Consider the following 25,000-nt stretch of genomic DNA (forward strand, 5'->3'; position numbering starts at 1 on the left):
TCAGCTTTGAAAACAACTTTATTAGAAGGCTGTTTTTTAAATGACAACTTCCAATCCTTTCTTAATTTGCTTTTTCACAAATTCCAGTTATCGCTAGATTTATATATAACAATTTTTGCATTGATCTTTGCATCCTATTTGAATTGTCCTCACCAGGCCATTCTGGTGGAATGGAAGTGCGACCCTGAGAGTCGCAAGTTGACCAGCATTGCTGAGCAGGGGTCGTGGTGGCAGGAAAGGAGGGAGCCCGATTCACAGGCAGGAGGGCGGTGCTAGCCGCCCTCTCCTCTCCTCCCCACCCCAATCTCACAGTGATAGGACCCTTGGCACTTGTGCTAAAGGATGAAACAGATCCTCCGAGCCCAAGAAATGATGTGGACCTCCATCTTTGATGGAATTGAGATTTCTGCCACTCTTCCTGCTGCTGGTCAAACCCTCAGACCCTAAGGCTTCCTGGGTGTGAACCCTGTCCCAACCTGCCCACAGTCATCTCCCCCTGGCCAGGGCCCCTCCCGATCTGACCTTTTTTTTTATCTGTCGCCAGTTCTGAGGAATTTCTTTGGACAGACTTGACGTCAGTGTGGCCAGTGGTGGGAAAGGTCACTCCCACAGCCCCTCCTTCCTCTCCCCACCCGGCCTGGAGGGTGTAGGGAAGGTACAATCAACCACAAACATAAATATGAATACAAAATGAACTTGAAAATGACAGGCTATTAATTAAACAAATCTATAAAAATAGTTAGGACATAACTCTGTTCAAATAAATATGAAATAAATAGGCTCCAAGCAGTGACACCCTGCATCAGTGGAATGTGAGGCTGGTCCCACTCTGCCCCGATTGGGATCCAACAGGAATCCCCAGGGGCTCGGAAACAGACTTTAATGCCATCAGCCAGGCTCTCAACCCCCTTTGTCTCCCTCTGGAAGCACAGAATTTGCACATTTGTCCAGCTTGTCCTTCTGAACAAAACCCTTTGCCCAACGGTACATAATTAAGGCCTTGAACACCTTCTCCTCTCATTGGGGTGTGCAGACACTGGGCAGCAGCTCCCTTCCAGGAACTATGTGATGGCCCCCTGCTCTCATTCCAGAGCGGGCACGGGGAGCTGGTTCTGAGCTGGTGCCAGTGCTGACAGTCTGGGGCCAGCTCAGAGCACCAGGACAACCCTGGCAGCAGGAGGAGCAAGGCCCTCCACATTGCAGAGGCCAGTACTCGCCTTCCATGAAGCCATGCACTGGGTCGCCAGGCAGCCAATGGCGGGGCTTGGCCTTGCCCCCAGCATGCACACACACATCCAGGTGCCCATCTGTTGGTGAGCTCAGAGGCCAACAGCAGGGCTCAGAGGAGGATGAGCAAGAAGCCAGACTCCTCCCTCTCCCCGGCACAACCTAGCCAAAGGTGACACCATAGGCCAGAAGTCAAGGTGTGAGGCCCCCATGGACCGAGGGGAGGGGAGCAAGCGGTAACATGAGGAGGGGGCTGGCAGCCTTCCTCCTACCATATCAACACAGCAGCAAGGAAGGAAGCAAGGTGGGCATGGGGTAGATGCCCAGCAGGCCAGAGAGCAGGGCTTGCGGCCGGTGGTCTGGCTGCCAGAGGGAAGAACTAAGCCGGCTCTGGGCCCTGCTATCTGGCAGGCACCTCAGGAAAGGTCTGGAGCTTGCGTGCCTGTGCCCATGTCCTGCTGGCCCCGGGAACGGACGTGGTGGTCGGCCAGAGTCAGCAGGACATACCCGGTGGGCCTGCCAGGCCCTGCCCCACTCCCTTGCGGGCACATCCCAGGCTTTTCACAGCTTGGCTTCTGTCAGCTTAGTGTTGGCACATTCACAGAATGGATGGCTACACATCCCGGGGCTGCAGACCCAGGATCTGGGAGTCCGCCGAGCAAGCGCAGCTGCCCCCCGTCCCGTCACCGAGACTGCACACCCAGGGTGATCTTCAGGTTCTCATAGACCACGTAGCTGATGCTCACAGCTGGGATCACCTTCATGAAGTTAGGGGCCAGCCCCCGGTACAGGCCAAAGGCCCCCTCGGTTCGCAGGATCTGTCTGAAGAGGCTGCTCATGGTCACCTCTGGAGCGCCCTCAATGGAGGCTGTAGTGAGAGAGGCACCATCAGGGGTCTGCCAGTTCTGCCCTGGAGCCCAACCTGCCCGGGGACACAGGCCCCTGGGGACTGGCCCAGAACCAGCATTACCTTGGGCCTGCATCCGGGTCCTGACCAGGGCCAGTGGGTAGCTGGCCAGCTGGCCACAGGTGCTGGACATAGTGCCACAGGCCAGGAGCACAAACACGCCAGGGTCTGCACTGTTTACCGCATAGCGCTGTAGCCAGGCGTTCTTGAGCGTCTGGAGGGGACAGGGGGACAGGGGTGAGCCAAAATGCCTGTGAGGCCCAGAAAGAGCCTATGAGGCAATAAGAGACAGGGGTCTGGGAGTGGGGACACACAGTTACTGAATCCGCTCAGGAGGCATTTCCTTATCACATGGCATCCTCGAGGCTACTGTAATCTGACTCGCTTGGCCTGCCTGCCCTTTGTTTCTGCTGTCACTGGGGATTCCTGGATGGGACAGGGGGTGGGGATGAGGCAGGGGCAACACCCACTTCCCCACCCGGAGTCTGACTGCTGTGGTTTCAAGTCTGCTGGGGGCCCAGTGAGCAACCCTGGCCAGAATCAGTCTGGTTATCTGTCCACTTGAGTCCCTGTCGGTGGAGAACCTGGGCGGTCCCAGGGACAGGGAATGTGACAGGAGACCCCTACAATCAACAGAGGAGTCTGGAAGGAGACACTGTTCCCTGCTGCAGCTATCCCCCATGTCTATCAGGAGGTGAGAGCAGGTGGGGGGCCTGGCTAGGAGGAGTTTCTGGGTCTCTGCTGCTGGGTCAAGGGGCCTGAGCCACCAGAGCCTCACCTCATAGACAGCTAGGTCTATCCCAGCGTAGGGGATGATCCCCAGCATGTTTGGAACGTAGCCTTTGTAGAAGGCGGCCATTCCCTCTCTGGCTAGGATCTTCCTGGCACAGTCCAGCATGCCCGAGTACTGGCCTGTCTTGCGCAGGGCCATTCGGGTCTTCAGAACCTGGAGGACCCAAAAGAGCAATGGTAGTGTGAGCACGGCCCACTCCCCACCCTCAGCCCCAAGGGCACTGACCACTCTAGGACCGAGGGGGCCCTCACCTCCATTGGGTAGATGCTACTCTGAGCGATGGCCCCAGCCAGGGACCCTGCCACAAGTCTCTCGTGAATCCTCAGAGTCTCCTGGTCACTCCCCACAAGACGCTTGATCTAGAACAGAGAGCACAAGAACTGATATAGCCCAGAGACCAGCACAGCTGCTCCTGCTCCACCGTTCCTCCCAGAGCCAAAACCTGGTGCCTCTGGAACAGCCGTCACTGCCCAAAAATAGAAGTAACTGGCCCACAGTGGAGCTGGCAGCAGAGTGGGGGCTTGTCCCAGCTTCCTGCCTCACCCTGCTGACCCCTCAATACAGTGACTGGCTCCACGTTCCAGGGCATCAGCAGGGCAGAGGGAGGCTCAGGAAGCAGCTAACGACTGACGACTCTCCCGGGGAAGCTGGGTCCTTACCTGCTCGTAGGCCATGAATTTGATGGCTGATTCAGGGGCAATTTTGAGGACGTTGATGCCATTTCCCCGCCAGAGAGATTTGGCCCCGCCTTCTCGAATCATCTGGGTGAACCCACCCACAATGCACATGTTGTTGCTGCGGGAGGCATGGACCTAAGGAGGGAAGGACAAGCGGTGAGAAAATCCTGCAGCCAGAGGGATGCCATCAGGGCACAGAGAACCTCTACTACAGGCCAACACAACAAGGTCAGCAGGCGGCTCTCTCCTCTCGGTGTCCTAAAGGGTAACTGGACACTGGGAGAATTAACCATGGCTACCCTGGTTCTTCATGGCACCTGCCGCATGACAATCACCTCCACGACCACTACTTTAAAAAAAAAAATTTGTTCAACTGAGCCTTTAACTATGGAAAGTTTCAGACACGTACAAAAGTGCACAGTATTGGGGATCCCTGGGTGGCTCAGCGGTTTAGCGCCTGCCTTCGGCCCAGGGTGTGATCCTGGAGTCCCGGGATCAAGTCCCACGTTGGGCTCCCTGCATGGAGCCTGCTTTTCCCTCTGCCTGTGTCTCTGCCTCTCTCTCCCTCTCTCTGTGTATCTCATGAATAAATAAATAAATAAAATCTTAAAAAAAAAAAAAGTGCACAGTATTATATATTGGGCTCTCGGGAACCCATAATCAGCTCTGATAATCATAAAACCATGGCCCATGGAAGACTGCACGCTGCCCCCACCTCTGCTGGATCAATTTAAGGCACATCCCAGGTACTGTGAGTCCATCCATGGACAACTTTTCATCTCTCCAGCATTCCTGGGAATTCAGTTAGGAAAAACAAACTGATGAAGCAATTTGTTCAAGCCTCTTGGTTTCTGCAGAGGAACGGAAATCCTGGCATTGAAGTGACTTGCCCAAGGTCACACAGCTGTGGGGTGGGACCTGGTCAGGTTCTAAAGCTCTTCTCCCCAAACCATTACGCTGCCTCTCCACTTCTGATGAGAAGGGAGCTCATTTAACAGGCTTCCCACCAATGCCAGCTCAGGAGGGCAAGGCGGGGAGGAAAGGATGTCACCTTTTTTTTCCTTTTCTTTTCAAAAAAAATTTTAGGTAGTTACCACATAATGTGATCTTGGTTTCTGGAGTAGAACTCAGCAATTCATCACTTACACATAACACCCAGTGCTCATCACAAGAGGATGAGCTCGAAACACAAAGCTAGCACCTACGCCAAGAGGCGTGTGTGTGTGACCAGCCGTGTTCAGGCAACACTGAAGTCCGACAGGGCATCCTTGTGTAGGCCAATTTCGCAAGCCTGTCCCTGACGTGCACCTAGCTTATCTCTGCCCTGTGGACGTGGAGTTGGGCATCTGGCCAAAGTAAAGGTGTCTGGGCCAGGCGGGGGTCTGCTCGCACTTATCCCATGCGCCTGCACAAGATGTACACAAGGCAACAGGTTCCTGCCACACCTGGTTCTCACTGGCTTTACCTGTCTACACTTCAGCCCTGGCTAAATGTGACCCCTGGCTTTTGTACCCCGGATAAAATGAAATAAGCTCTGTGCAAAGGTACCCCAGACCTGGATCTTATGTTGCCCTTGTATGAACAATGATTCCAATCTAATTCACTGGGGTTAGAAAAGTATGAGCCCCAAGAGCACAAGACACAGGAGGAAGAGATCAACCTACTGAGGACCCCTGGGGTGGAAAGCCAGTGGTCTGAGGCCTGTTTTCCTACATACCTGCATGAGCACCTTGAGCCTGTCCAAGGGCGCCGTGCAAGTTCTGGATACAGCCCCCGCCCCGCCTCCAGCCACGAGGTGTCTCCACCACATCCCCGTCTGCCTCTCCTCCACTGTGAATTCATCAGGGACTGTCAGATTCTCACCCACATCAAAGATCTGCAAAGGAAGACCAGCAAAGATAAAACAAACAGGCTCCTGACGTTTGCAGCCAAGCTGCTGGCAGACAGCTCAGTTCATAACCTTCCACCATCTAGAATGGCCAGGCCCCTGGGCTTCTTACACCTTCTTACGGTGTAAGAAGGCCCAGGGGAGGGAGACTGGCATGCCCCTTCTCATTTATCTGTGAAGGTGGCATAGCTCTGGTCCCTGCCCAAGCCCTGAAGAGGCCCAGGGAGAGAATCTGAGAGCCTCGGGAGAGAAGAAAGTGGTTATACAACCATTTGGATGGCCTTGCAGATACCTGCCCACGGCTCCTGCAAGAACGGCTTACAAAGGCATTTCAGTTGAGGATCACCAGACCGCCTGTACTGCAAGGGTCAAGTCAGGGGTAAAGATTCTGAAACCCAATGTGTAACCAGATCACGCTGGCAGAACATTGCACAAGGCCTCGGCAAATATCAGAGCGCTGCGATGCCTATGTAACAGCCACTCTCCTGGGCAGCATTCCGCCTGGCCAGAGCCAGCTCTGCTCCAAAGCGTGGGGCACACCGTACTGGATTTCAGCTAGCTGGAGAACCAGGCGTGCCCTGAGGGTAGGCCCTGCCCTGGGCACTGTGGGAGACAGACCAGAGGCGCTCCCCTGGCCTCCCCTCCCAGAGTGGAGAGTCTGGGGTGGCTAAGATTGCAAATAGGGTGGGTGTACCCCAAATGAAGGGGCTCAGAGGTGGGGAGTCAACATGGCCATGACCAGGGAGGTGTGGATGTGTCTTTCTGTTTTTGTTTTGTTTTGTTTTAAAGATTTATTTATTTATGATAGACATAGAGAGAGAGAAGGGGGCAGAGACACCGGAGGAGGGAGAAGCAGGCTCCATGCCGGGACCCCAGGATTGCGCCCTGGGCCAAAGGCAGGCGCTGAGCCACCCAGGGATCCTCAGATGTGTCTTTCTGAACAGCAGCACTGACGGGGTGAAAAAGCAGCATGTACAGGACCACAGGGACATTTTCTTTTGACAGAAAGGACACCCAAAATGGGGTGGTGGGGGAAGAAACTTAATGGCTCTACTATTTGCTGTCTGTGGAGTGCCCCGGCTGCCCAGGGCGCACACGGGCTTTGGGAGAACAAGCAGGATTGGGGCAGGGGTGTTTGGAGTAGACCCTGAAGAACAGGCAGCGGAAGGGCATCCTTGGCAGATGGAGGCCTGCATCTGGGAAATGGTTAGGCTGCTCAGGTTGGCTGGTGTGTGGGATTGTGGTGGTGGTGGGTACATGTGGAGGGCTCTGCGGGGCTGGTGGAGTTGTGGACAGCCTTTTATTGAAGGAGGCAAGCTGAAAACCCTATGTGCATCTCCATGGATGCCGTAGGACCGGACCCGCCTTCGTGTCCCAGGGCACAGGACTCACCGTGGAATGCTTCCAGTACAGGATGATCTCGGGGATGTTTTCCACGGGATGGAGGAGGTGGTAGTCTCTCCATTCATTCCAGTCAATAGTCATTGTGCCATTCTTATCCATGCTGTAAGACAAACATATGGTTGGTTGCCCGGGGGGAAGACAGGCCGGTGGGTCAGCTGCACATTCCCCCTCCCCGAAGCTAAGGGCAGGCGCTGGGCCACCGAGGAGACCATGGGCAGTGTCTCTGTCCCAGTAAAGAGGTGAGGTGGCTCTACTTTGCACAAAAACGGGAATTTAATGGCCCACAAGAACCCCACTCAGATCAGGCACAGAGGTCAAGAAGGGAGGGAGTCACCGGGGTGACACGGATACTTACTAGGTGACAGGGCCCCAGAAGTGGCCCGTTCGTATTCTGACAGACAGACAAAGGAGGATGCAGAGGAGAGAGGAGAAACACAGATAAGTGCTCTGAGCAGATGTTAGTGAAGCAGGCACACAACCACAGCATGATGCCCGGGGATGCCCCGGGGATCTGGAAAGGTGCACGTGGGAGAAGAAGCCGCTCCTAAGGCCAATCTGCATGATTTCCTGGTGGGGACACTATGTTTTCCCCTGGGACCAGGGCTCCCCCCATGAGCTGTCTCCAGGCAACACATCTGATTACAGGGTGGAGGAAGGTCAGCATTCTCAGGAAGCCCACCCTAAATGGGGTGCTGCCCCCGGAGCCCCTTCCTCACTAGGCAGAGAGGGTGCTCCTTGCTGGCCTTTCACCCTCTTGAAATCTCCCCAACTAGTCTCTTCTCTTCACGGGTCACTGGTGAGTGGGCATGCTTCCAGGCGATTTGTGACCCTGGCCTGGAAGCTGGGGAGCGGCTGCTCTTGGGGATGGGCTACCTTTCCATCACGTCAAACCACCTGAAGCCAAAGTTCAGAGAAACTGGGTCAATACAGTGAAGGGCACCACAGAGTTTGGTCCAAGAAACTCTCTTTCATCACATGTTTGTTAAACCAAAAACAGAAGCTGACTAGGCTCTCACCTCTTGAGAATCTTTTCCGCCTGCTGTTCGGATATCTTTACTCCTAGGTCCCGCAGGGACTGCATGATCTCCTGAGCATCGATTCGTCCTGTAACAACAAAGGCTTCATCCAGGGGCCAGGCCCTTGAGAGGCCTGAGACCCGGGCGGCCGTGGGCTCTGGAGGGAACACTTACCATCATTCTTCTTGTCCAAACTCTTGAATACCAGCCTCAGCTTCTTCTCGTGATCTTGTAGATAATGGACAAACTCTTCAAAGTCGAGCTGCCCATCGAGGTCTTTGTCTCCAGCTTGCACGATTTTCTATAAAACAGAAATTGAGGTTTCTTCCTTTAGCATGTACCCCAGCTTTTCCTTGTCCCTCATGGTGCCTCGTTCCCCAGGACACAACTGTGCTAACCCAAGGACAGAGGTGGTGGCTCTGAGGACCTGAGAGGCTTGCTCTGCTCTATTCCCAAAGCTACCACTTGGATCCCCGAAGGCCATCCAGAACCCAAGTGAGAGCCCACCTTGCTTCCCTCACAAGCAAAGAGGAGAAAGGCACCCCCAGGAGGAGCCCTTCAGATAGAAACCAGTGCTGGCCAGCTTGGCACTTTCTCATTCCAAGTATCCTGAAGACTAGCTTGCACAACCAAGGTCAGTTGTGTGGCTCCCCTGCAGCACTGTCCCTGGCACCAGGCCTCAGCCCGCAGGCTCTCTGCCCAAATGTGGGGACGGCCTTGGACGCTCCAGATTCCATGAGGAATGCTGTATCTTGCTCTTTTTATCCCTAGAAGTGGCACCAGCCCAAGAACCAATAGGTGACCAGGGTAAAAAGGTATGGGGGCTGAGCTAGCTCCTGCCAATGCCTGCAAGGCAGAAACACTGCCAGAGAACCCTGGTAAGAGCCAAGGGGGACTATTCTTGGGCATGGACATGGGCTTGATGGCACTGCTGGCCTCTGACTCCTGGGGAACCAGATGACATGGCCGACCTCAGCCCACTCAACCAGGCACTGAAAAGCAGGACAGCTCTTCTTAGCAGTCCTGACCCAAGAAGGCTTGAAGAGACCCCTTGAACAGAACTCTGTGCCTGTCCTCAAAAGTGAGCTTTGTTCAGCAGCCGCAGTTTTACACGCTCAGCCCTGGAAATTCTGCCTATAAGGAGGGAGCAGCCCTTGGCCTGTGCCACATGGCCTGCTAAAAGCTTTACCTCTGGTAACCTGCTGAATCCTCTCAAGCAGCTCTAGGAGGCAGGTACTGTTATTTCCCCCATTGTACAGAGAAGGAAACAAGCTCAGAGAAGTTAAGTAATTTATCCAAGGTTGCACAGCTAGGGAAGTTGTGGGTAGGATTCAAGCTGGGCCTGTCAGACTCTACCTCCCTGGATATCCTGCTGCCACCCTAAAAGTTAATCTCAAGAAGGTGGGTGACACACATGAGTCACTGCAACCCAACAACACCCCAAAATCTGGATGGAGACTCTCCTAAGGAAAATGGGGATAGTCTTCCTGCATTGCCCAATTCTCTCAGTGAGAACCACGTTCACTAGTCACAAACCAGTATGGCTTTAAAAGTCTCTGAGCCAGAGGGTTTGGAAATTGATGGACCACTGGCTGGCTGGTGCTCTCCAATGACTACAATCATGGTCACTCTCTGAACCACCTGATGGCCCTTTGTGACTGCTCGGCCACTAAGGGTGCAAGGAGGAGGCCTGGACAGACACCATGTCACTTAACATGATCCAAAGAACAACGCCAGGGGTGTGGCTGGAATGTGAGATAGGCTGGCACATATTTTATCTGTTATCTGGAGTTAACTTCCTGCAGACATTTGTGCTCTCAGCCAAGAATGGTACAAATTACATATAGGGTTATCATTCTAGATTTATAGCAGGAGTGGAAATAGAATCTCGGAGGCGAAAGCTAGGCACTGAGCTTTTTGGTATCCAAGCTGCTCTGCCACCAACACAATCCACGTGTCTTAATGGGGTGGGTGCCTTGTAATATAGAAAACCCAAGGATGTGTTCATTGCAGCTGATTTCAAGATATTCTCAAAAACCTTGCTTCTGCCTCAGAACCACTAGATCTACTTTCTGTCTTCTTCCTAGGATACGCTAATCACCATCCCTGGCACACCATCTAACCCCCACTGCCATCATGAGCACTGGAGGACAGCATGAAATCTGATTAACAGAAAAGTCAGAGGAGGCCCTTTTAGGAGGCGAGGAGGCCCTTTTAGGAGGCAAGGAGTCCCTCACAGGCTCTGGAGCCATTTCCCCATCTTTAAAATGTGATTTCTGCTGCCTCTCTGCTCCCAAGGGAAGCTAGGAAGGTTCCCCTCCCCAAGGCACAGCCAGGCCAGCTCCAGCCTCTGCAGCTCCAGTTAACTCCTGGCCTCCAACAGGAGCTTCTCTGCCTCTTCCTCCCCCAGCTCTGAGAAATGGTCCCACAGCAGCCCTGTACTTCTCTGGAACGCCCACCACTCCACCCCATCCCCGGCTCCCAGCCAAAGAACTCCTTTCCATCTCCCACAGGTACCTTCCCCGTAATTCCAGCCTGCCTTCCTTGGAAGTCATAAGAAAGCCAGTCATTCCCGTGACATGACATAACCCTTTCCCGGCTACAGCCACGTGACAACTGGGGAAAGAACTTGCACATTTCCGTCATTCTTGCCCTGTGGCGGGTGTGCGGGGGGGGGGGGGGGGGCACAGTTCGCGCATGCGCACCCCTACCACCACTCATGCATGTGCTCAGCCGGCCCCGACCCGGCTCCCCGCCGCCGCTCCAGACCTGCTTCCACTGGCGGTAGGTGGAGAACTCCTGGGAGGGGATGAAGACGCTGAGTTTGAAGATGGACTTCAGCTCGGCGGGAAGCCCCTTGGACTCGAAGTACTGGAACTCGCTCTGGGTCTCCCCGATGAGCGGCACATAGAGGCAGAGGCAGAGCATGCTGACCGGGGCTCGGGCGCGCCGCCGCCGGGAGCCAGGGAATGCTGCCCGGGCCGCACACCGCTTCAGATAAGCCGGGGCGCAGCTGTCATTGGCTGCTCGGGCCCTGCCCTTTTACTTAATTGCGTAAAGCCGGCCCAGGGGAAGTCCTGCCCACAGCCAATGAGCACCGGCCCCCGCCTCCAGCGCCAGCGCCAGCGGAGGGGTGTAAAGATCAGGGCTGACGTCACCCGCGCCCCGAGTTAACTCTTCGGAAGCAGGCCGAGAGAGAACGAACTTTCACCCTTCGTTGCCAACCCCTCCAGATGAACAAATACCCCTCAGCATATTTTTCCACAAGGTCCCCAAACGCGTCACACCGTGGTTTTCTCCCCTTGGTAAATCATTCCCGGCAGAAAAATAAGTGGATGTACAGACTGAGTCGATGCTCGCTGGAGAGGGGCCCAGTTTAGCTGTGAGGGTAGAAGCTGGGGAGCCGGGTGCCCAGCCTTCCTGGCAGTAGCCCCAAGGCGAGCTCATTCATCCGCAGGGCAGTTGCCCCTGAACCGACTGAGCGAGCCCTGGACTCTGCCTGCCTGGGCCAGCCGCCTTCCAGCTGGCTCCAGTGGCCTTCTTTGGGCCATTCTGTGATGTGAGCACTTCAGCAGAAACCCATTCCCCTGGGGTTTCCCGTGAGGGTCCTGCAAGGACCCTCGCAAAGGTGGTTGTGCTGAGGGCCTCCCGAGGAGATGGGGTCAGCCAGGCCCTCACAGAAGACTCCAGACAGCCTTCAGAGCCCACTCTCAGAACAGCTGAAAGTTCGGTATACTCCTAGCTTTCTGGCCTAGGTCTGTGTTAATCAAGAAGTTTTAAATTTTGAATTGATTAAAATTAAATGAAATTAAAAATTCAGTTCCTGAGTTGTGTGACCACGTTTCAGGTACTCCATAGCCACATGGACTCTGAGCATTTCTATCACACAGGAAGTTCTACTGGGCAACACAGCTCCAGAACACCCCTTTTAAGTGAGGATGAGAGAAAATCTCAGGTCCTGGAAATTCAGGATTGGGTCCTCATTTACTTTTTTAAAAGATTTTATTTATTTATTCATGAGAGACAGAGAGAGAGGTAGAGGGGAGAGAGAGGCAGAGACACAGGCAGAGGGAGAAGCAGGCTCCATGCAGGGAGCCCGATGTGGGACCGGATCCTGGGTTTCCAGGATCGGGCCCTGGGCTGAAGGCAGCGCTAAACCACTGACCCACCCGGGCTGCCCTGGGTCCTCATTTAAAGGTGATCCTGGGACACCTGGGAGGCTCAGCAGTTGGCTCAGGGCATGATCCCGGGTCTCCGGGATTGAGTCCCACATCGAGTTCCCTGCATGAAGCCTGCTTCTTTCTCTGCCTGTGTCTCTGCCTCTCTCATGAATAAATAAAATATTTATTTTTTTTAATTTTTATTTATTTATGATAGTCACAGAGAGAGAGAGAGAGAGAGAGAGGCAGAGACACAGGCAGAGGGAGAAGCAGGCTCCATGCACCGGGAGCCCGACGTGGGATTCGATCCCGGGTCTCCAGGATTGCGCCCTGGGCCAAAGGCAGGCGCTAAACTGCTGCGCCACCCAGGGATCCCTCTCATGAATAAATAAAATATTTAAAAAACAACTAAATAAAGGTGATCCTCTCCTGGCCAGCCTACCATCTCCACGTCACCTCTTGCCCACAAAAAGTGTCAAAGAGATTCAGAGTCTGCTGCGGAGGCAGACTGCGTCACAAAGATGTTCCTTCTATATAGTGTACCAGTTCCTAATATAGACTAAATCTCACTACTGGGATGGATAAAAATGGATGGTTATAATTTGGAAATAACCAAAGTAAAAGGAATTTTGTAATTCACTAAAGAGCTTTTTTGTTAAAAACTAGAAAAAATTATTTTAAAATAAGATGTTGGGGCGCCTGGCTGGCTCAGTCGGAAGAGTAGGTGACTTGATCTCGGGATTGTGAGTTCGAGCCCCATGTTGGGTGTAAAGATTAAATAAATAAAACTTTAAAAATATAAAATGAGATGTTGATACTTACATACAGTATTATGAAACATGTTAATACCTTACATGACATTTCAGCCCTTCTAAAAGAGATGTGATGGGGGCAGCCCTGGTGGTGCAGCGGTTTAGTGCCACCTGCAGTCCAAGGCGTGATCCTGGAGACCCTGGATCAAGTCCCATGTCAGGCTCTCTGCATGGTGCCTGTTTCTCCCTCTGCCTGTGTCTCTGCCTCTCTCTCTCTCTCTCTCTCTCTCTCTGTGCGTGTCTCTATGAATAAATAAATAAAGTCTTTAAAAAAAAATTAAAAGAGATGTGATGGGCAGCCCCGGTGGCTCAGTGGTTTAGCGCCACCTTCAGCCCAGGGCGTGATCCTGGAGACCCCGGATCAAGTCCCATGTCAGGCTCCCTACATGGAGCCTGCTTCTCCCTCTGCCTATGTCTCTGTGCCTCTCTCTCTCTCTCTCTGTGTGTCTCTCATGAATGGATAAATAAAATCTTAAAATAAAATAAAATAAAATAAAATAAAATTAAATAAAATAAAATAAAATAAAATAAAATAGATGTGATGATGAGTCTATAAAGACAGGTCTTGGACTACACTGGGGAGGATTCGATGAGGAATCTAGAGGCGGCAGCTTAGATTATCCAGATTTCTGCTCAGCCTCCACCCAAGTCCATGACACTCATCTATCTCTTCAACTGCCCCATCCAGAATTTCTGGTTCAGGGGTATTTTCATATATAACTTATCTCTGCTACTGGGGTTCTTGAAGGCAGAGGCTATTGGCTTTGAACCTTTGTATCTTGACTTGGGTCATGGAGGGTGCTGATACAAACAGCTTCTGAATGAGTGAAGCCAGTGGCAGCCCTTTAAGACTCCAGGAAACAAACATGACCACTCTTGATGAAGACTTAAAGTGTGTTCTGAGCGTCTGCAGTTGTCAGGGTATTTTATCCACCTCAAGAGGATCACATACTATTTTTATTTTAAAGGAGGTTCACATTTATAAGGGCACCTGGCTGGCTCAGTGGGTAGAGCATGCGACTCTTGATCTCGGGGTCGTTAATTCGAGCCACATGTTGGGTAGAGAGAGTACCTAGCTAAATTTTGAAATGGTGATCTTCCTTTGTTAAATTATTCATGTTTGCCTCTGAAACAAAAATAAGTTAGAAATGTTGAAATATCTCATTTCAGTGATGACTGCAGTCATTCCAATACAATAGGACAAATATTTTGACTGAAAAAAATAAGTTGTTCAACTTGGAGATGTTCATTTCCTAATAAACTATTTTTCAAATAATTATGGTAACTGTACCACTGAATTTTTCTTTGTGTACTATTGAGTTTTCTGAACCATTTATAGAACAAATGTAAGAAGAGTAGATAATAACAAATAAAAGTAAAACCTATATTCTATACTTTGGGGAAAACTTTATAAAGTATTATCAGATAAGAGCAACTGTTTTCCGGGGGGGGGGGGGGGGGGAACAAGGTGAAATCCTGATTATAACAAAGCTCATTACTCCACAGACCAATGGCATCATGGGGTCAGGAAATGTCCTCTGACAAGCTCTGCATGTGCAATCAAATGTTATTTTACAATGCTAACGCTAATTCCATTCCAACGTTAATTCTAAAGGTTCAAACTTATTTTTATTGTGCAACTGTGATGGAATCTAACAGAATGTCTTCATTGGGCAAATGTGAATTGCTATTTGCTTATTTATTTAAACCACTCCTCCTGAGTCTCATAGGTCATGCAGACCTTTCAAACAGAAACTGGAAATTCTGCCCAAGTGAACCAATCTCTAGGCACCTGGGATCCATGGTAAGTGCTGTATCCCTGGGGTTATAGACAGCAGGGGCTCCTGGGGTTGCCCCTTAATCTCCGAGATGAGCAAAAGGACTTAGGAGAGGTGACCTGGTTTGCCCAAGCCCAGTGCCTGTTTGCAGCAGGGCTGAGCCTCGCCCAGGACCCAGCTCTTGTTACATCCACATAAGACGGCACCCAAACCTGACACTGCCAAAAATATTTTAGAATTCAGTTTCCAAAAAAGCCCATATGCCTGATACTGAGAATTACAGTAAGCCATACTTCATATTAAAAGGTGGCAGGTGTGTGGGAAAGGTGTGACCTGAGCAAGTTCAGGCTTAGGCTTAGCTAAGAAATGACACAAAAGCTGATGTGGGTTACAGCTTCTGAAAGCGCACAGGAGAAATAAAATAGGAAAGATTAAATCAAGGTTGTGTTCAGTTCCTCACGATTCACACCAGTGCATGGCGTCACGTGTTGTCCCTCTCCTTGTCCTGTTGTGTACCATTCTTTTCTGCTCTTTTTACTTATTCTGATTTTGTGACCCAGATCTACTTTCGCTGGTCTCTTCTGATGTCCATTCCTGTAACAACCAGCACACAAAACCAATGACAGCAACTCCAGATCCCTGAGGATCTAATGGTTATCAGGTTGCATTTCATCCGTAATGTAGAAGTTCCTCTCCTGAGCATCTCAGCATCTTGTCCCCCTCAAATCTGCCAATACCACAAGTTGTCCCTGGTTCTACCACTCTGGTTCATGCCCCAGGACAGGCACTTCCTGTTAAGTGCTGAATACCTTGAGTAAGAACAGGGCAGGTAGAGTACCTTCGGGACTGTAGCATTAGGTCATAAGGTATCTCCCCCCTCCTCTGCAATGACTCAGACCAAGCCAAAAATATTAATATGCGAAGAAGCCCTGCCAGCATCCGGCTCTTCTAGCCGCACCCACCCATACGGCTCTCGAACCTCATTTGCTGCTGTGGCCAGAGTGTCATTTGATGATCAGGTTGCCATGACAGCCCAGTGTAGCAGGTTTCCAATGAAACCTGCCTACACTTGCCAATTAGACACACAATGAGCAAAATTCTCTGAGCTTCTGAGAAGACGGCCCCTTGGGATTTGCAAGCTTGAATGCTGCTGAGGGCACCTCCCACTCCACACTAATGGCTTTCTTCTCCAACTGCAGATTAACTGTAAGACAAAGATAAAGGGGAGAACTGGAACAGTTCCTAGAATAAAAAAGCCTGCAGGAACCTGACTCCCTGGCAGACATATTTCAACGGAGGAAGTGAGAGCAAAACAAAGTAGTGCGGCTGGGGAACTGAGGAGCTAAGGACCAGGGGGCAACGTGTCTATAAGGTTTCTGCAGTCTTCTCAGGGAGACAGTCAGTGAGGTAGGTCCCCTCGGCCAGTGATCACAAACCCCAGACCCCACCTTTCGAAGTCACTGGAGCTGGTGGGCGAGGCCACGCTCTGTAGAAACATGCTCTTCCAACTGTCAGTTGATCCACAGAAATGCTCCTGCTATTCCCAGGTCCCAGTTTGTCGGCTTTTAAAGAGTCCACACTGCCCAGGTGTGCTTGTTCTCTTGCTTCAAACCAAAGAGGCTGATCTGTCTCTCTCCTGGGGCTGTCCCCGCCCCCACCCCCTGCCAGCTGATCCACATCTCTCTTTCCTGGGGAGAGTGGGTTAGTGAAAGGTCTGGGTCTCCGTCTCAGCCCCATGGCCCCTGACTGGCAGGCCAGGAGTGAAGCTGTTCAGAACATGAAGTCCTGATGCCAGGACACCCTGGGGAGGAGCGGGGGGGAGGAAGGCTGGCGAGAGGTGACGGGATGAGTTTGGAAAATGGTTCAGTTTATTTATTTTATTTATTTACTTATTTTTTAATTTTATTTATTCACGAGAGACACAGAAAGAGGCAGAGGGAGAAGCAGGCTCCACACAGGGAGCCCGATGTGGGACTCGATCCTGGGACTCCAGGACCACGCCCTGGGCCAAAGGCAGGCGCTAAACCCCTGAGCCACCCAGGGATTCCCAAATGGTGCAGTTTAATGATTAAAGTCCAAAGCAGGTGAATTTAAAAGGGAGCCAGCCAATCCCTTGATCCCTTGCCCATAAGGCCAACAGATCTGGAAATAAAAAAGCTCACAAAGGAGAGTGCCATTGCCATTTCTGAGCTCACCCCAAGATGACAGAAAGATAGAAAGTGACAGGGCTCGAAGCACACCTCAGGCGAACACAGACTCTGAGATCCTTGCCGACCAGGACGAGCCCAGGGGGAACTGAGGCTTCTCTGCCAAGCTCACGCCTAAATGCCCACAGAAGCTGTTGGCATCAAGAGTACCTCCCACTCAGCCAAGGAAAATGGAACACTGAATTATTTGATGTAGCAATTCAATTCAAGCAACATTTCTGGGGTAATCTACAATGTGCCAGACATGGGGCAGAACCTCTTTCCCTCTTCTAGTTGATTTTTATCATGACAAATGAGAACAGATTCAAAATAACCAAAACTCAGGAGGTCAGCAAGGTTGCCCCTAGTGCTGGCAGGAGAAATCCCAGGCGAACTGCGCTTTCTGTTCTAATCCTGAGAACACAACCGTATATTAAAATTGCTTAAGGGTAGTGAGGCCAAGTACAGGGCCAAAGTTCCACACAGATTCAGGTGAAATCTCATCTCTACTCCCCATAACTGTTTAATCCTGGGCAAATGACTCAACCTTTCTGCACCTGTTCTCTCATCCATGAAATGGGGGTGCTACCACTTACCTTGGCTTTTGTGAAGATGATCTGAGATAACCCACACTCAGAGCATGAGATGAATGGAAGGCTCTGGCACTCAGCAGACCCGCAGACCCTCGAGGGGCACCGGCCTCAGTACCTTGAGATTCCAGCCTTTCCACCGACTCCTCCTCCCACTCCCTTCCTTGCAGACCCAAGGCAAGGGGTCTGACCTTAGGGATGCAGGACAGGCTGGCCCTCCCCAGCTCCAGGCAGTTGGGTTCAACTTTGAAGATCCTCCCTGCATTGTTCAGACAGGCTAAGACATAAGACACACTGTAATAGTTTGTCTCTTCCTTTCAAATGGCTTTCTGGGGCCAAACAGAAAAATCCTAAGGTAAATCCTCTATTGCCTTCAACCTTCCTTCCCCAAATCGCCACACTGAAGCAGTCATGGCAGGCTGATAAAGCTCTTACTGTGGCCACAGGAAGATTCTAGACTGAAGACTTGGGCTTCTTCATTGTCTAATATTCTCCCCAGCCTCCAATACCAAACTGATTGATTTCTAAGTCCTTGCTTCCTCCCCACACTCCAGTTTTTTTCCAGGAAACCGATCCTAGACCAGCCCCTAGAGTAGGAGGTCTTCTTGAGGTTGCCATTACCTTAGGAAAATGCTCTGCAGGTCCGACCACCAGCAAAATGGTGGGTCTCTTTTCCGTGGCCTCAGCCTTTCCGTCCTGTTTCCCCAAAAAGCTTGACATCTGGTCTCCCCGAGCTGGAGCCAGGGTGCCTGTGACTTCATTATCCTTCCCCTCTCTGGAGCCTTGGCACCCAGCCCTAGGGAGAAGGCTAGACAGAAAATGCCACAGCATCTGCAACATCACGGCTTCCTCTCAATGTCGCGGATGGTGACTGTTCACTTTTGAGGAGGGATGTGACCACAATACCAAGGATCTCTGGCTACACGGTTGCTTGGAAGACTAGCCTGGGGAGTTGTAAGGCTGGACGCTCTGCATGCAGTGGCTGTTTCCTGCTTTTTCAAATTTGCTAGCACTGCTGTCCTGCCTGACCAGAGAAGTAGCTCACTCTCAGCGCCGCCGCTGGGTTGCTGGCAATGAGAGCAGCTGGAGCTTCTTCAATAAAAACTCACTTTTGCAGGTGGACGGTGATCAATTGTGTGGCTTTTTTCAAAAAGGAAAAAGCAATACCCCGGCTGATCTCTCCTGGCGGCAGAAGCAACTTGGAGCTCCCAAATATTCAGCAGTCCTCGCTCCACTAATGATCATCACACTAGCGAGGACCAGAGTACCCCTACCGCATTCTCACTGCAGCAGGGCGCGGCCAATCACCTCTGCCGACACTACCCAGTTCATTATCCCAACCGGCAGCGCTCCTCCAATCACAGGCGGCCGATTCCCTGCATGCATGCGGCCGGCAGCTCTGCAGGGAGGTGCTGATGGCGAGCTCCAGGCTCCGAGCGAGCCTCCCACCTCGCAGAGTCCTCCCTGTGCTGGCGCCCGCCCGCAGGACCCCAACTTCCTTCTCCCCGCCTGCTCGTTTCCGGGACGACATTCACCATCAAGGTTAACATGATCGACAGGCCCTGGCAACACTTCCTAACACATCTAGCAACATTTTTCTTTGCTCCCTTATCCCATTCTCTCCAACGGAGCGGAAAACAATACCCGCCATACCGGCTACTTACTCTCCCCGTGTCTTCCTCTACGCCATGAGCTGCTTGGGGACAGGAACCAAGTCACTCATGTTTCTACCGGTAGTACCCACAACCAGCACAGATGAAGTCTGCAGACTGGGATTGCGTCTATGATGATGAATAAAAGGGAATTAATCTTTGGTTATCTGTTTCTTAATTTGCTAGCTGCAGTGACCAATATCCTTCCAAAAGTCACCGTTTGATATGGTGTTCACAATCATTATTTTATTTATTTATTTTTTTTAAATTTTTTAAAATTTATTTATGATAGTCACACAGAGAGAGAGAGAGGCAGAGACACAGGCAGAGGGAGAAGCAGGCTCCATGCACCAGGAGCCCGACGTGGGATTCGATCCCGGGTCTCCAGGATTGTGCCCTGGGCCAAAGGCAGGCGCCAAACCGCTGCGCCACCCAGGGATCCCACAATCATTATTTTAAAAACACAAATATGGGGGGCACCTGGGTGGCAGAGTCGGTTGAACGTCTGACTCTTGGTTTCTATATTCACGGTGATCTCAGAGTCATGAGATAGGGCCCGGCAACAGGCTCCTTGCTCAGCTAAATAAATCTTAATAAAAAAAATGATAATAATAAATAAAATAAAATAAAATAAAATAAAATAAAATAAAATAAAATAAAATAAAACCACAAGTATGAGGGACGCCTGGGTGGCTCAGCGGTTGAGCGTCTGCCTTCGGCCCAGGGCGGGATCCTGGAGACCTGGGATCGAGTCCCACATCGGGCTCCCTGCATGGAGCCTGCTTCTCCCTCTGCCTGTGTCTCTGCCTCTCTCTGAATAAATAAATAAATAAATCTTAAAAAAAAAAAAAAGAATAAGGTATCTCTACCTACTGTTAGGAATGACTTGAAGGTATCTTTTTATTTTATTTTTTTTTTATCTTTTTATTTTTATTTTAAAATTTTATTTATTTATTCATGAGAGACACAGAGAGACGCAGAGACAAAGGCAGAAAGAGAAGCAGGCTCCATGCAGGGAACCTAATGTCCCAGGTCCGTGGGATCATGCCCCGAGCCACCGCTGAGCCACCCAGGCGTCCCTAAAATTATCTTTTGAAATGAGAAAAGCAAGATACAGAAGAAAAGAGATGATATACTGCCATTACATTTCAGCGTACATGTGACTAGTAACTCTGGAAAGACACACTAAAAATAGAAGAGATGGTTTAGGGCACTTGGGGGCTTGAGGGGAGAAAGGCAGGTAGGAGATTTCTTTTTAATGAATAGCCTTAGATCTTGTGAAACTGAATCATACGCCTTTTATGACCAGGTAAGCATACATATGTACATACATACAATTACTTAAAAGATCCCAGGTTTAAATCCTGGCCATCCCTTACTGGTAGTGTGAATGATCTTGGGCAGTTACTTTAGTTCTCTGTACTTTAGTATCTGTATGTGCAAAATGGGCATAGTAAAAGAACTGTATTGTTACTTCATAGAATTGGTCAAAAACTAAATTAGATAAGATACATAAAGCTCTTACAACAGTACATACTAGGGGCTCCGGGGTGGCTCAGTCAGTTGAGTGTCTGACTTGTGGTTTTGGCTCAGATCATGGTCTCATGGGTTGTGGGATCAAGCATGGCTCCATGTTCAGTGGGGAGTCTGCTGGAAGACTCTCTCCCTCTGCCCCTCCCCTCCCTAAAATAAATAAATAAACCTTTTTAAAAAAACAGTACATGCTAGCTCTTTTATTTTTTAAAACATTTTAGGGATCCCTGGGTTTGGCGCCTGCCTTTGACCCAGGGCGCGATCCTGGAAACCCGGGATCGAATCCCACATCGGGCTCCCGGTGCATGGAGCCTGCTTCTCCCTCTGCCTGTGTCTCTGCCTCTCTCTCTCTCTCTGTGACTATCATAAATAAATAAATTAATTAATTAAAAAAAAAGATTCTCTCTCCCTTTCCTCTGTCCCAGCCACTCATGCTCTCTCTCTCTCTCAAATAAATAAATAAATAATAAAAAAAAATTTTAAGTAATGTCTATACCCAAATGGGGCTTGAACTCACAACCCAGAGATCAAGAGTCACGTGCTCTACCAACTGAGCCAACTAGGCACCCCCATACCAGCTATTTCATTATCATCTAGAAAATGACTGTGAGTTCATGGAATTAAGTAGTTTTAATAGCAAAGAAGAGTCAGCCCAGAGTCCAAAATCCTATACAAGTAATCCTTTGAAGATGGATCTTGTTTTTAGGCACTGAAGGTCTGGTGAATTGCACATGGCAGTGTTATGGACTCCCATCTGCAAACACAAGAGAAATCTCTAATGTAGTAGATTACTAGCATTTCATTTAATGGACTCTTCCACTCCACAGAACTGAGTAAAAACTTAGGGGTTTCCAGCCAAGATGGAATAACAGGGACTGATTCACCTTTTAGCCCATAAGCAACAAAATACAGTGACTCCTGAGAGATCCATGCAAATGAGACAAGCCCTGCAACCGCCCCAGATTCCTGGCTGCAGTTTCCAGGCTACAGTCTAGGAAGTGAGTACCCAGGCAGAGCCCAGCAGTCTCCCCATGCTGAAGGCAGGGATCTGGAGGATCAGGGAGGCCAAGGAGCCAGAGGAGGAACAAATATCAGGGAGGAAGGAACTGAATAGATAGCAAGCTCTGGGGAGCTGCTGAGGGCCCCCTAGAGTCATGATGCTTGCATACAAGGAAACTGCCTGAGGGTGGGAAAAGAACCATCAAAGGCATCCTGTTTCCACCAGCTAGTGGAAAACCTCATAATATAGGGAGGTTCAGGGATGCCTGCCTGGGTGGCTCAGTGGTTGAGCATCTGCCTTTGGCTCAGGTCCTGATTATAGGATCCTGAGATAGAGTCCCAAATCAGGCTCCTTGTAGGGAGTCTGCTTCTCTCTCTGCCTGTGTCTCTGCCTCTCTCTCTGTGTCTCTCATGAATAAATAAAACCTTAAAAAAAATAATAAAAAAATAGGGAGGTTCAGGAAGGGTATGCAGAGTACTTTGCCTAGTAGTGGGGCAAAAGTGGCCCTACGCTAAATGTTATTCTGGCACCAAGAATAAAGCTTTAAGCTTATTTTTATTATTTTTAAAGATTTTATTTATTTATTCATGAGAGACACATACAGAGAGAGGCAGAGACACAGGCAGAGGGAGAAGCAGGCTCCATGCAGGGAGCCCGATGTGGGACTTGATCCCGGGACTCCAGGATCACTCCCTGAGCCAAAGGCAGATGCTCAACAGGTGAGCCATCCAGGCAACCCAAAAATAAAGCTTTAAACAGCAAGCCCTGTAGGGTCAAATAGTTTCCAAATAACTGCATCCTAGAATAAAGCTCAAGAATATTCATAGGAGGAGTGCCTGAGTGGCTCAGTCAGTTAAGCACCTGCCTTCGGCTCAGGTCATGATCCCAGGGTCCTGGGATGGAGCCCCATGTGCATGTCTAGCTCCCAGATCAGTGGGGTATCTGCTTCTCCTTCTCCCTCTGCTGGTGTTTATTTTTTTTTTAATTTTTATTTATTTATGATAGTCACAGAGAGAGAGAGAGAGGCAGAGACACAGGCAGAGGGAGAAGCAGGCTCCATGCACCGGGAGCCCGACGTGGGATTCGATCCCGGGTCTCCAGGATCGCGCCCTGGGCCAAAGGCAGGCGCCAAACCGCTGCGCCACCCAGGGATCCCTCTGCTGGTGTTTATACACATGTGCACTCTCTTTCTCTTCATGATTGCTCTCCCTCTCTTAAATAAAAAATAAAAAGAATATTTGTAGGACTATGAGAATATCTAGCACCCAGCAAGATAAAATCCAATTAAAAAAAAAAAACAAAAAACAGGAATGCAAAGAAGCAGGAAATGACCCATAATGAGAAATCAGTTGAAACTGACCCAGAGGGAGGCTTGGGTGGCTCAGCAGGCCACCTGGGTGGGACAACCACTAACATGCTAATATGAACTGGAGTTCATGAGGGTAGGGACAGAACATTTAAAGAAATAATGACTAGATTTCTACCCCCAACAAATTCAACAAATTCATTGAATACTACAAATCTACAGATCCAAGAAACGTAACAAACCCTCAACATAAGAAATATAAAACAAACTACACTCAAACCTATCAAATTAAATTTCTGAAAACCAGTGATAAAGTGGAATATCTTAAAATCTGATAGAGAAAAAAGACCCAAACATACAGTGGAACAAAGATAAGAATGACGGGGTACTTCCCATCAGAAACTGTTAACTTAGAAAAACACCTTCCACAAGGAAGGAAAAATAAAAACTTTCAGGCTTATGAAAGCTGAAAGAACTTATCACCAGTAGATTTGCATTACATGACATGCTAAAGGAGTTATTCAAGTAGAAGGAAAATCTAGATTTATACAAAGGAATGATGAGCACCAGAAATGGTAACTGTGTAGGAAAATATAAAGGATTCTTTCTTTGTTATTCAAATCTCTTTGATCCCAGGACCCCAGGATCATAATCTGAGCCAAAGGGAGACACTTAACCCACTGAGTCACCCAGGCGTCCTTAAAAGATAGTACCAAAGTGAAAGTAAAACAATGTATTGTGGGTTTATGACATATGTAGAAATAAAAATGTATGAGAACCACAGTACAAAAGCTGGGAGAATAGAAACAAAAGTACATTTGGTCCTTAAACAATGCAGAAGGTTGAGGCATCAATCCCTGAACAGTCAAAAATCCACTTTTGATTCTCTCAAAACTTAATAGCCTACTGTTGACCAGAAGCCTTAATGATAACATCAATAGTCGATTAACATATATTTTCTATGTTCATCTGCTTTTGGCTCAGGTTGTGATCCCAGGGTCCTGGGATCGAGACCTGCATCAGGCTCTCCCTGTGGGAAGCCTGCTTCTCCCTCTGCCTATATCTTTGACTTTCTCTGTGTGTCTCTCATAAATAAATAAATAAAATCTTTTTTTTTTTTTAAGATTTTATTTATTCATGAGAGACACAGAGAGAATGGCAGAGACACAGGCAGAGGGAGAAGCAGGCTTCATGCAGGGAGCCCGATGTGGGACTTGATCCCGGGGCTCCAGGATCACACCCTGGGCTGAAGGCAGGCGCCAAACCGCTGAGCCACCCTGGGATCCCAATAAATAAAATCTTAAATAAATAAATGATTTTATTTATTTGAGAGAGACAGAGAGAGAGAGAGCATGAGCAGAGAGAAGGAGAAGCAAACTCCTTGCAGAGCAGGGAGCCCGATGTGGGGCTTGATCCCAGGACCTAGATCGTGACCTGAACCAAAAAAAAAGACGCTTAACCAACTGGGCCACCCAGGCGCCCCTGTATTTTTTTCCCCCAAGAAATCCACATAGAGAAGTGGACCTGCACAATTCAAGCTCATGTTGTTCAGGGGTCAACTGTATACTAAGATTCTTAAACTATTTAATATAGTACCAGTTAAAGTAGGCTGTGATAAGTTAAAGTTGCATGTATATTATAATCTCTAAAGCTACCATAAGAGAGAGAGTTGGCTCATAAGCCAACAAAAGAGACAAAATGGAATCACAGATCATACTCAATTGACCCAAAAGAAGGCAGAAAGAAAGGGAAGAATAGATGACACACACAGAAGACAAATAGTAAAAAAAAAAAAAACCAAATAGCAAGATGGTAGATTCAAACCAAACCATATCAGTAACAGTAGGTACAGGTAGTCTAAACATCCCATTTAAAAGGTAGAGAATGTTAGATTGGATTAAACAGGCAAGATCTAGCCTATGTTACCTATAAGAAACACATGTTTTTGTAGCACATTATAGAGCCTCAAAAATACATGAAGCAAAACCAACAAAACTTCATGGAAAAGGAGACAAAATTATAGTCAGAGATCTTAACATCCTTCTTTGAATAACTGGTAGAACAAGAAGAC

At 49.5% G+C, this 25,000-nt stretch overlaps 1 protein-coding gene and 1 long non-coding RNA gene across 15 annotated transcripts in view; one reads left to right on the forward strand and one right to left on the reverse strand.

Annotated features, from left to right (window-relative positions):
* SLC25A25 (solute carrier family 25 member 25) overlaps nt 1-25,000 on the reverse strand; it is a 35,949-nt gene continuing 10,949 nt past the window's right edge. For 2 of the 14 annotated variants that reach the window (XM_025475272.3, XM_049114420.1), the window contains exons 2-11: nt 8,087-8,213; nt 7,913-8,000; nt 7,252-7,287; nt 6,885-6,996; nt 5,322-5,480; nt 3,587-3,739; nt 3,179-3,286; nt 2,913-3,080; nt 2,198-2,348; nt 1-2,095 (exon numbers count right to left, since the gene is read on the reverse strand). In XM_025475272.3, the coding sequence (XP_025331057.1) occupies nt 1,911-2,095; nt 2,198-2,348; nt 2,913-3,080; nt 3,179-3,286; nt 3,587-3,739; nt 5,322-5,480; nt 6,885-6,996; nt 7,252-7,287; nt 7,913-8,000; nt 8,087-8,213 (1,287 nt within the window). In that variant the 3' untranslated portion in view covers nt 1-1,910. Of the gene's footprint in view, nt 2,096-2,197; nt 2,349-2,912; nt 3,081-3,178; nt 3,287-3,586; nt 3,740-5,321; nt 5,481-6,884; nt 6,997-7,251; nt 7,288-7,912; nt 8,001-8,086; nt 8,214-8,419; nt 8,923-10,429; nt 10,592-10,681; nt 10,945-17,444; nt 17,466-18,059; nt 18,689-19,102; nt 19,220-25,000 lie in introns of those variants that run through there. The other 12 variants (XM_049114418.1, XM_049114423.1, XM_049114421.1 and 9 more) reach the window with 12 other exon arrangements.
* Nucleotides 14,619-19,251, forward strand: LOC118355780 (uncharacterized). The gene is made up of 2 exons (XR_004818904.1): nt 14,619-14,688; nt 18,556-19,251. It is a non-coding gene; the product is annotated as an uncharacterized LOC118355780 (long non-coding RNA).

The sequence above is a fragment of the Canis lupus genome, chromosome 9 (genome assembly GCF_003254725.2).
Source record: "Canis lupus dingo isolate Sandy chromosome 9, ASM325472v2, whole genome shotgun sequence".
In the NCBI taxonomy this organism is placed as follows: domain Eukaryota; kingdom Metazoa; phylum Chordata; class Mammalia; order Carnivora; family Canidae; genus Canis; species Canis lupus.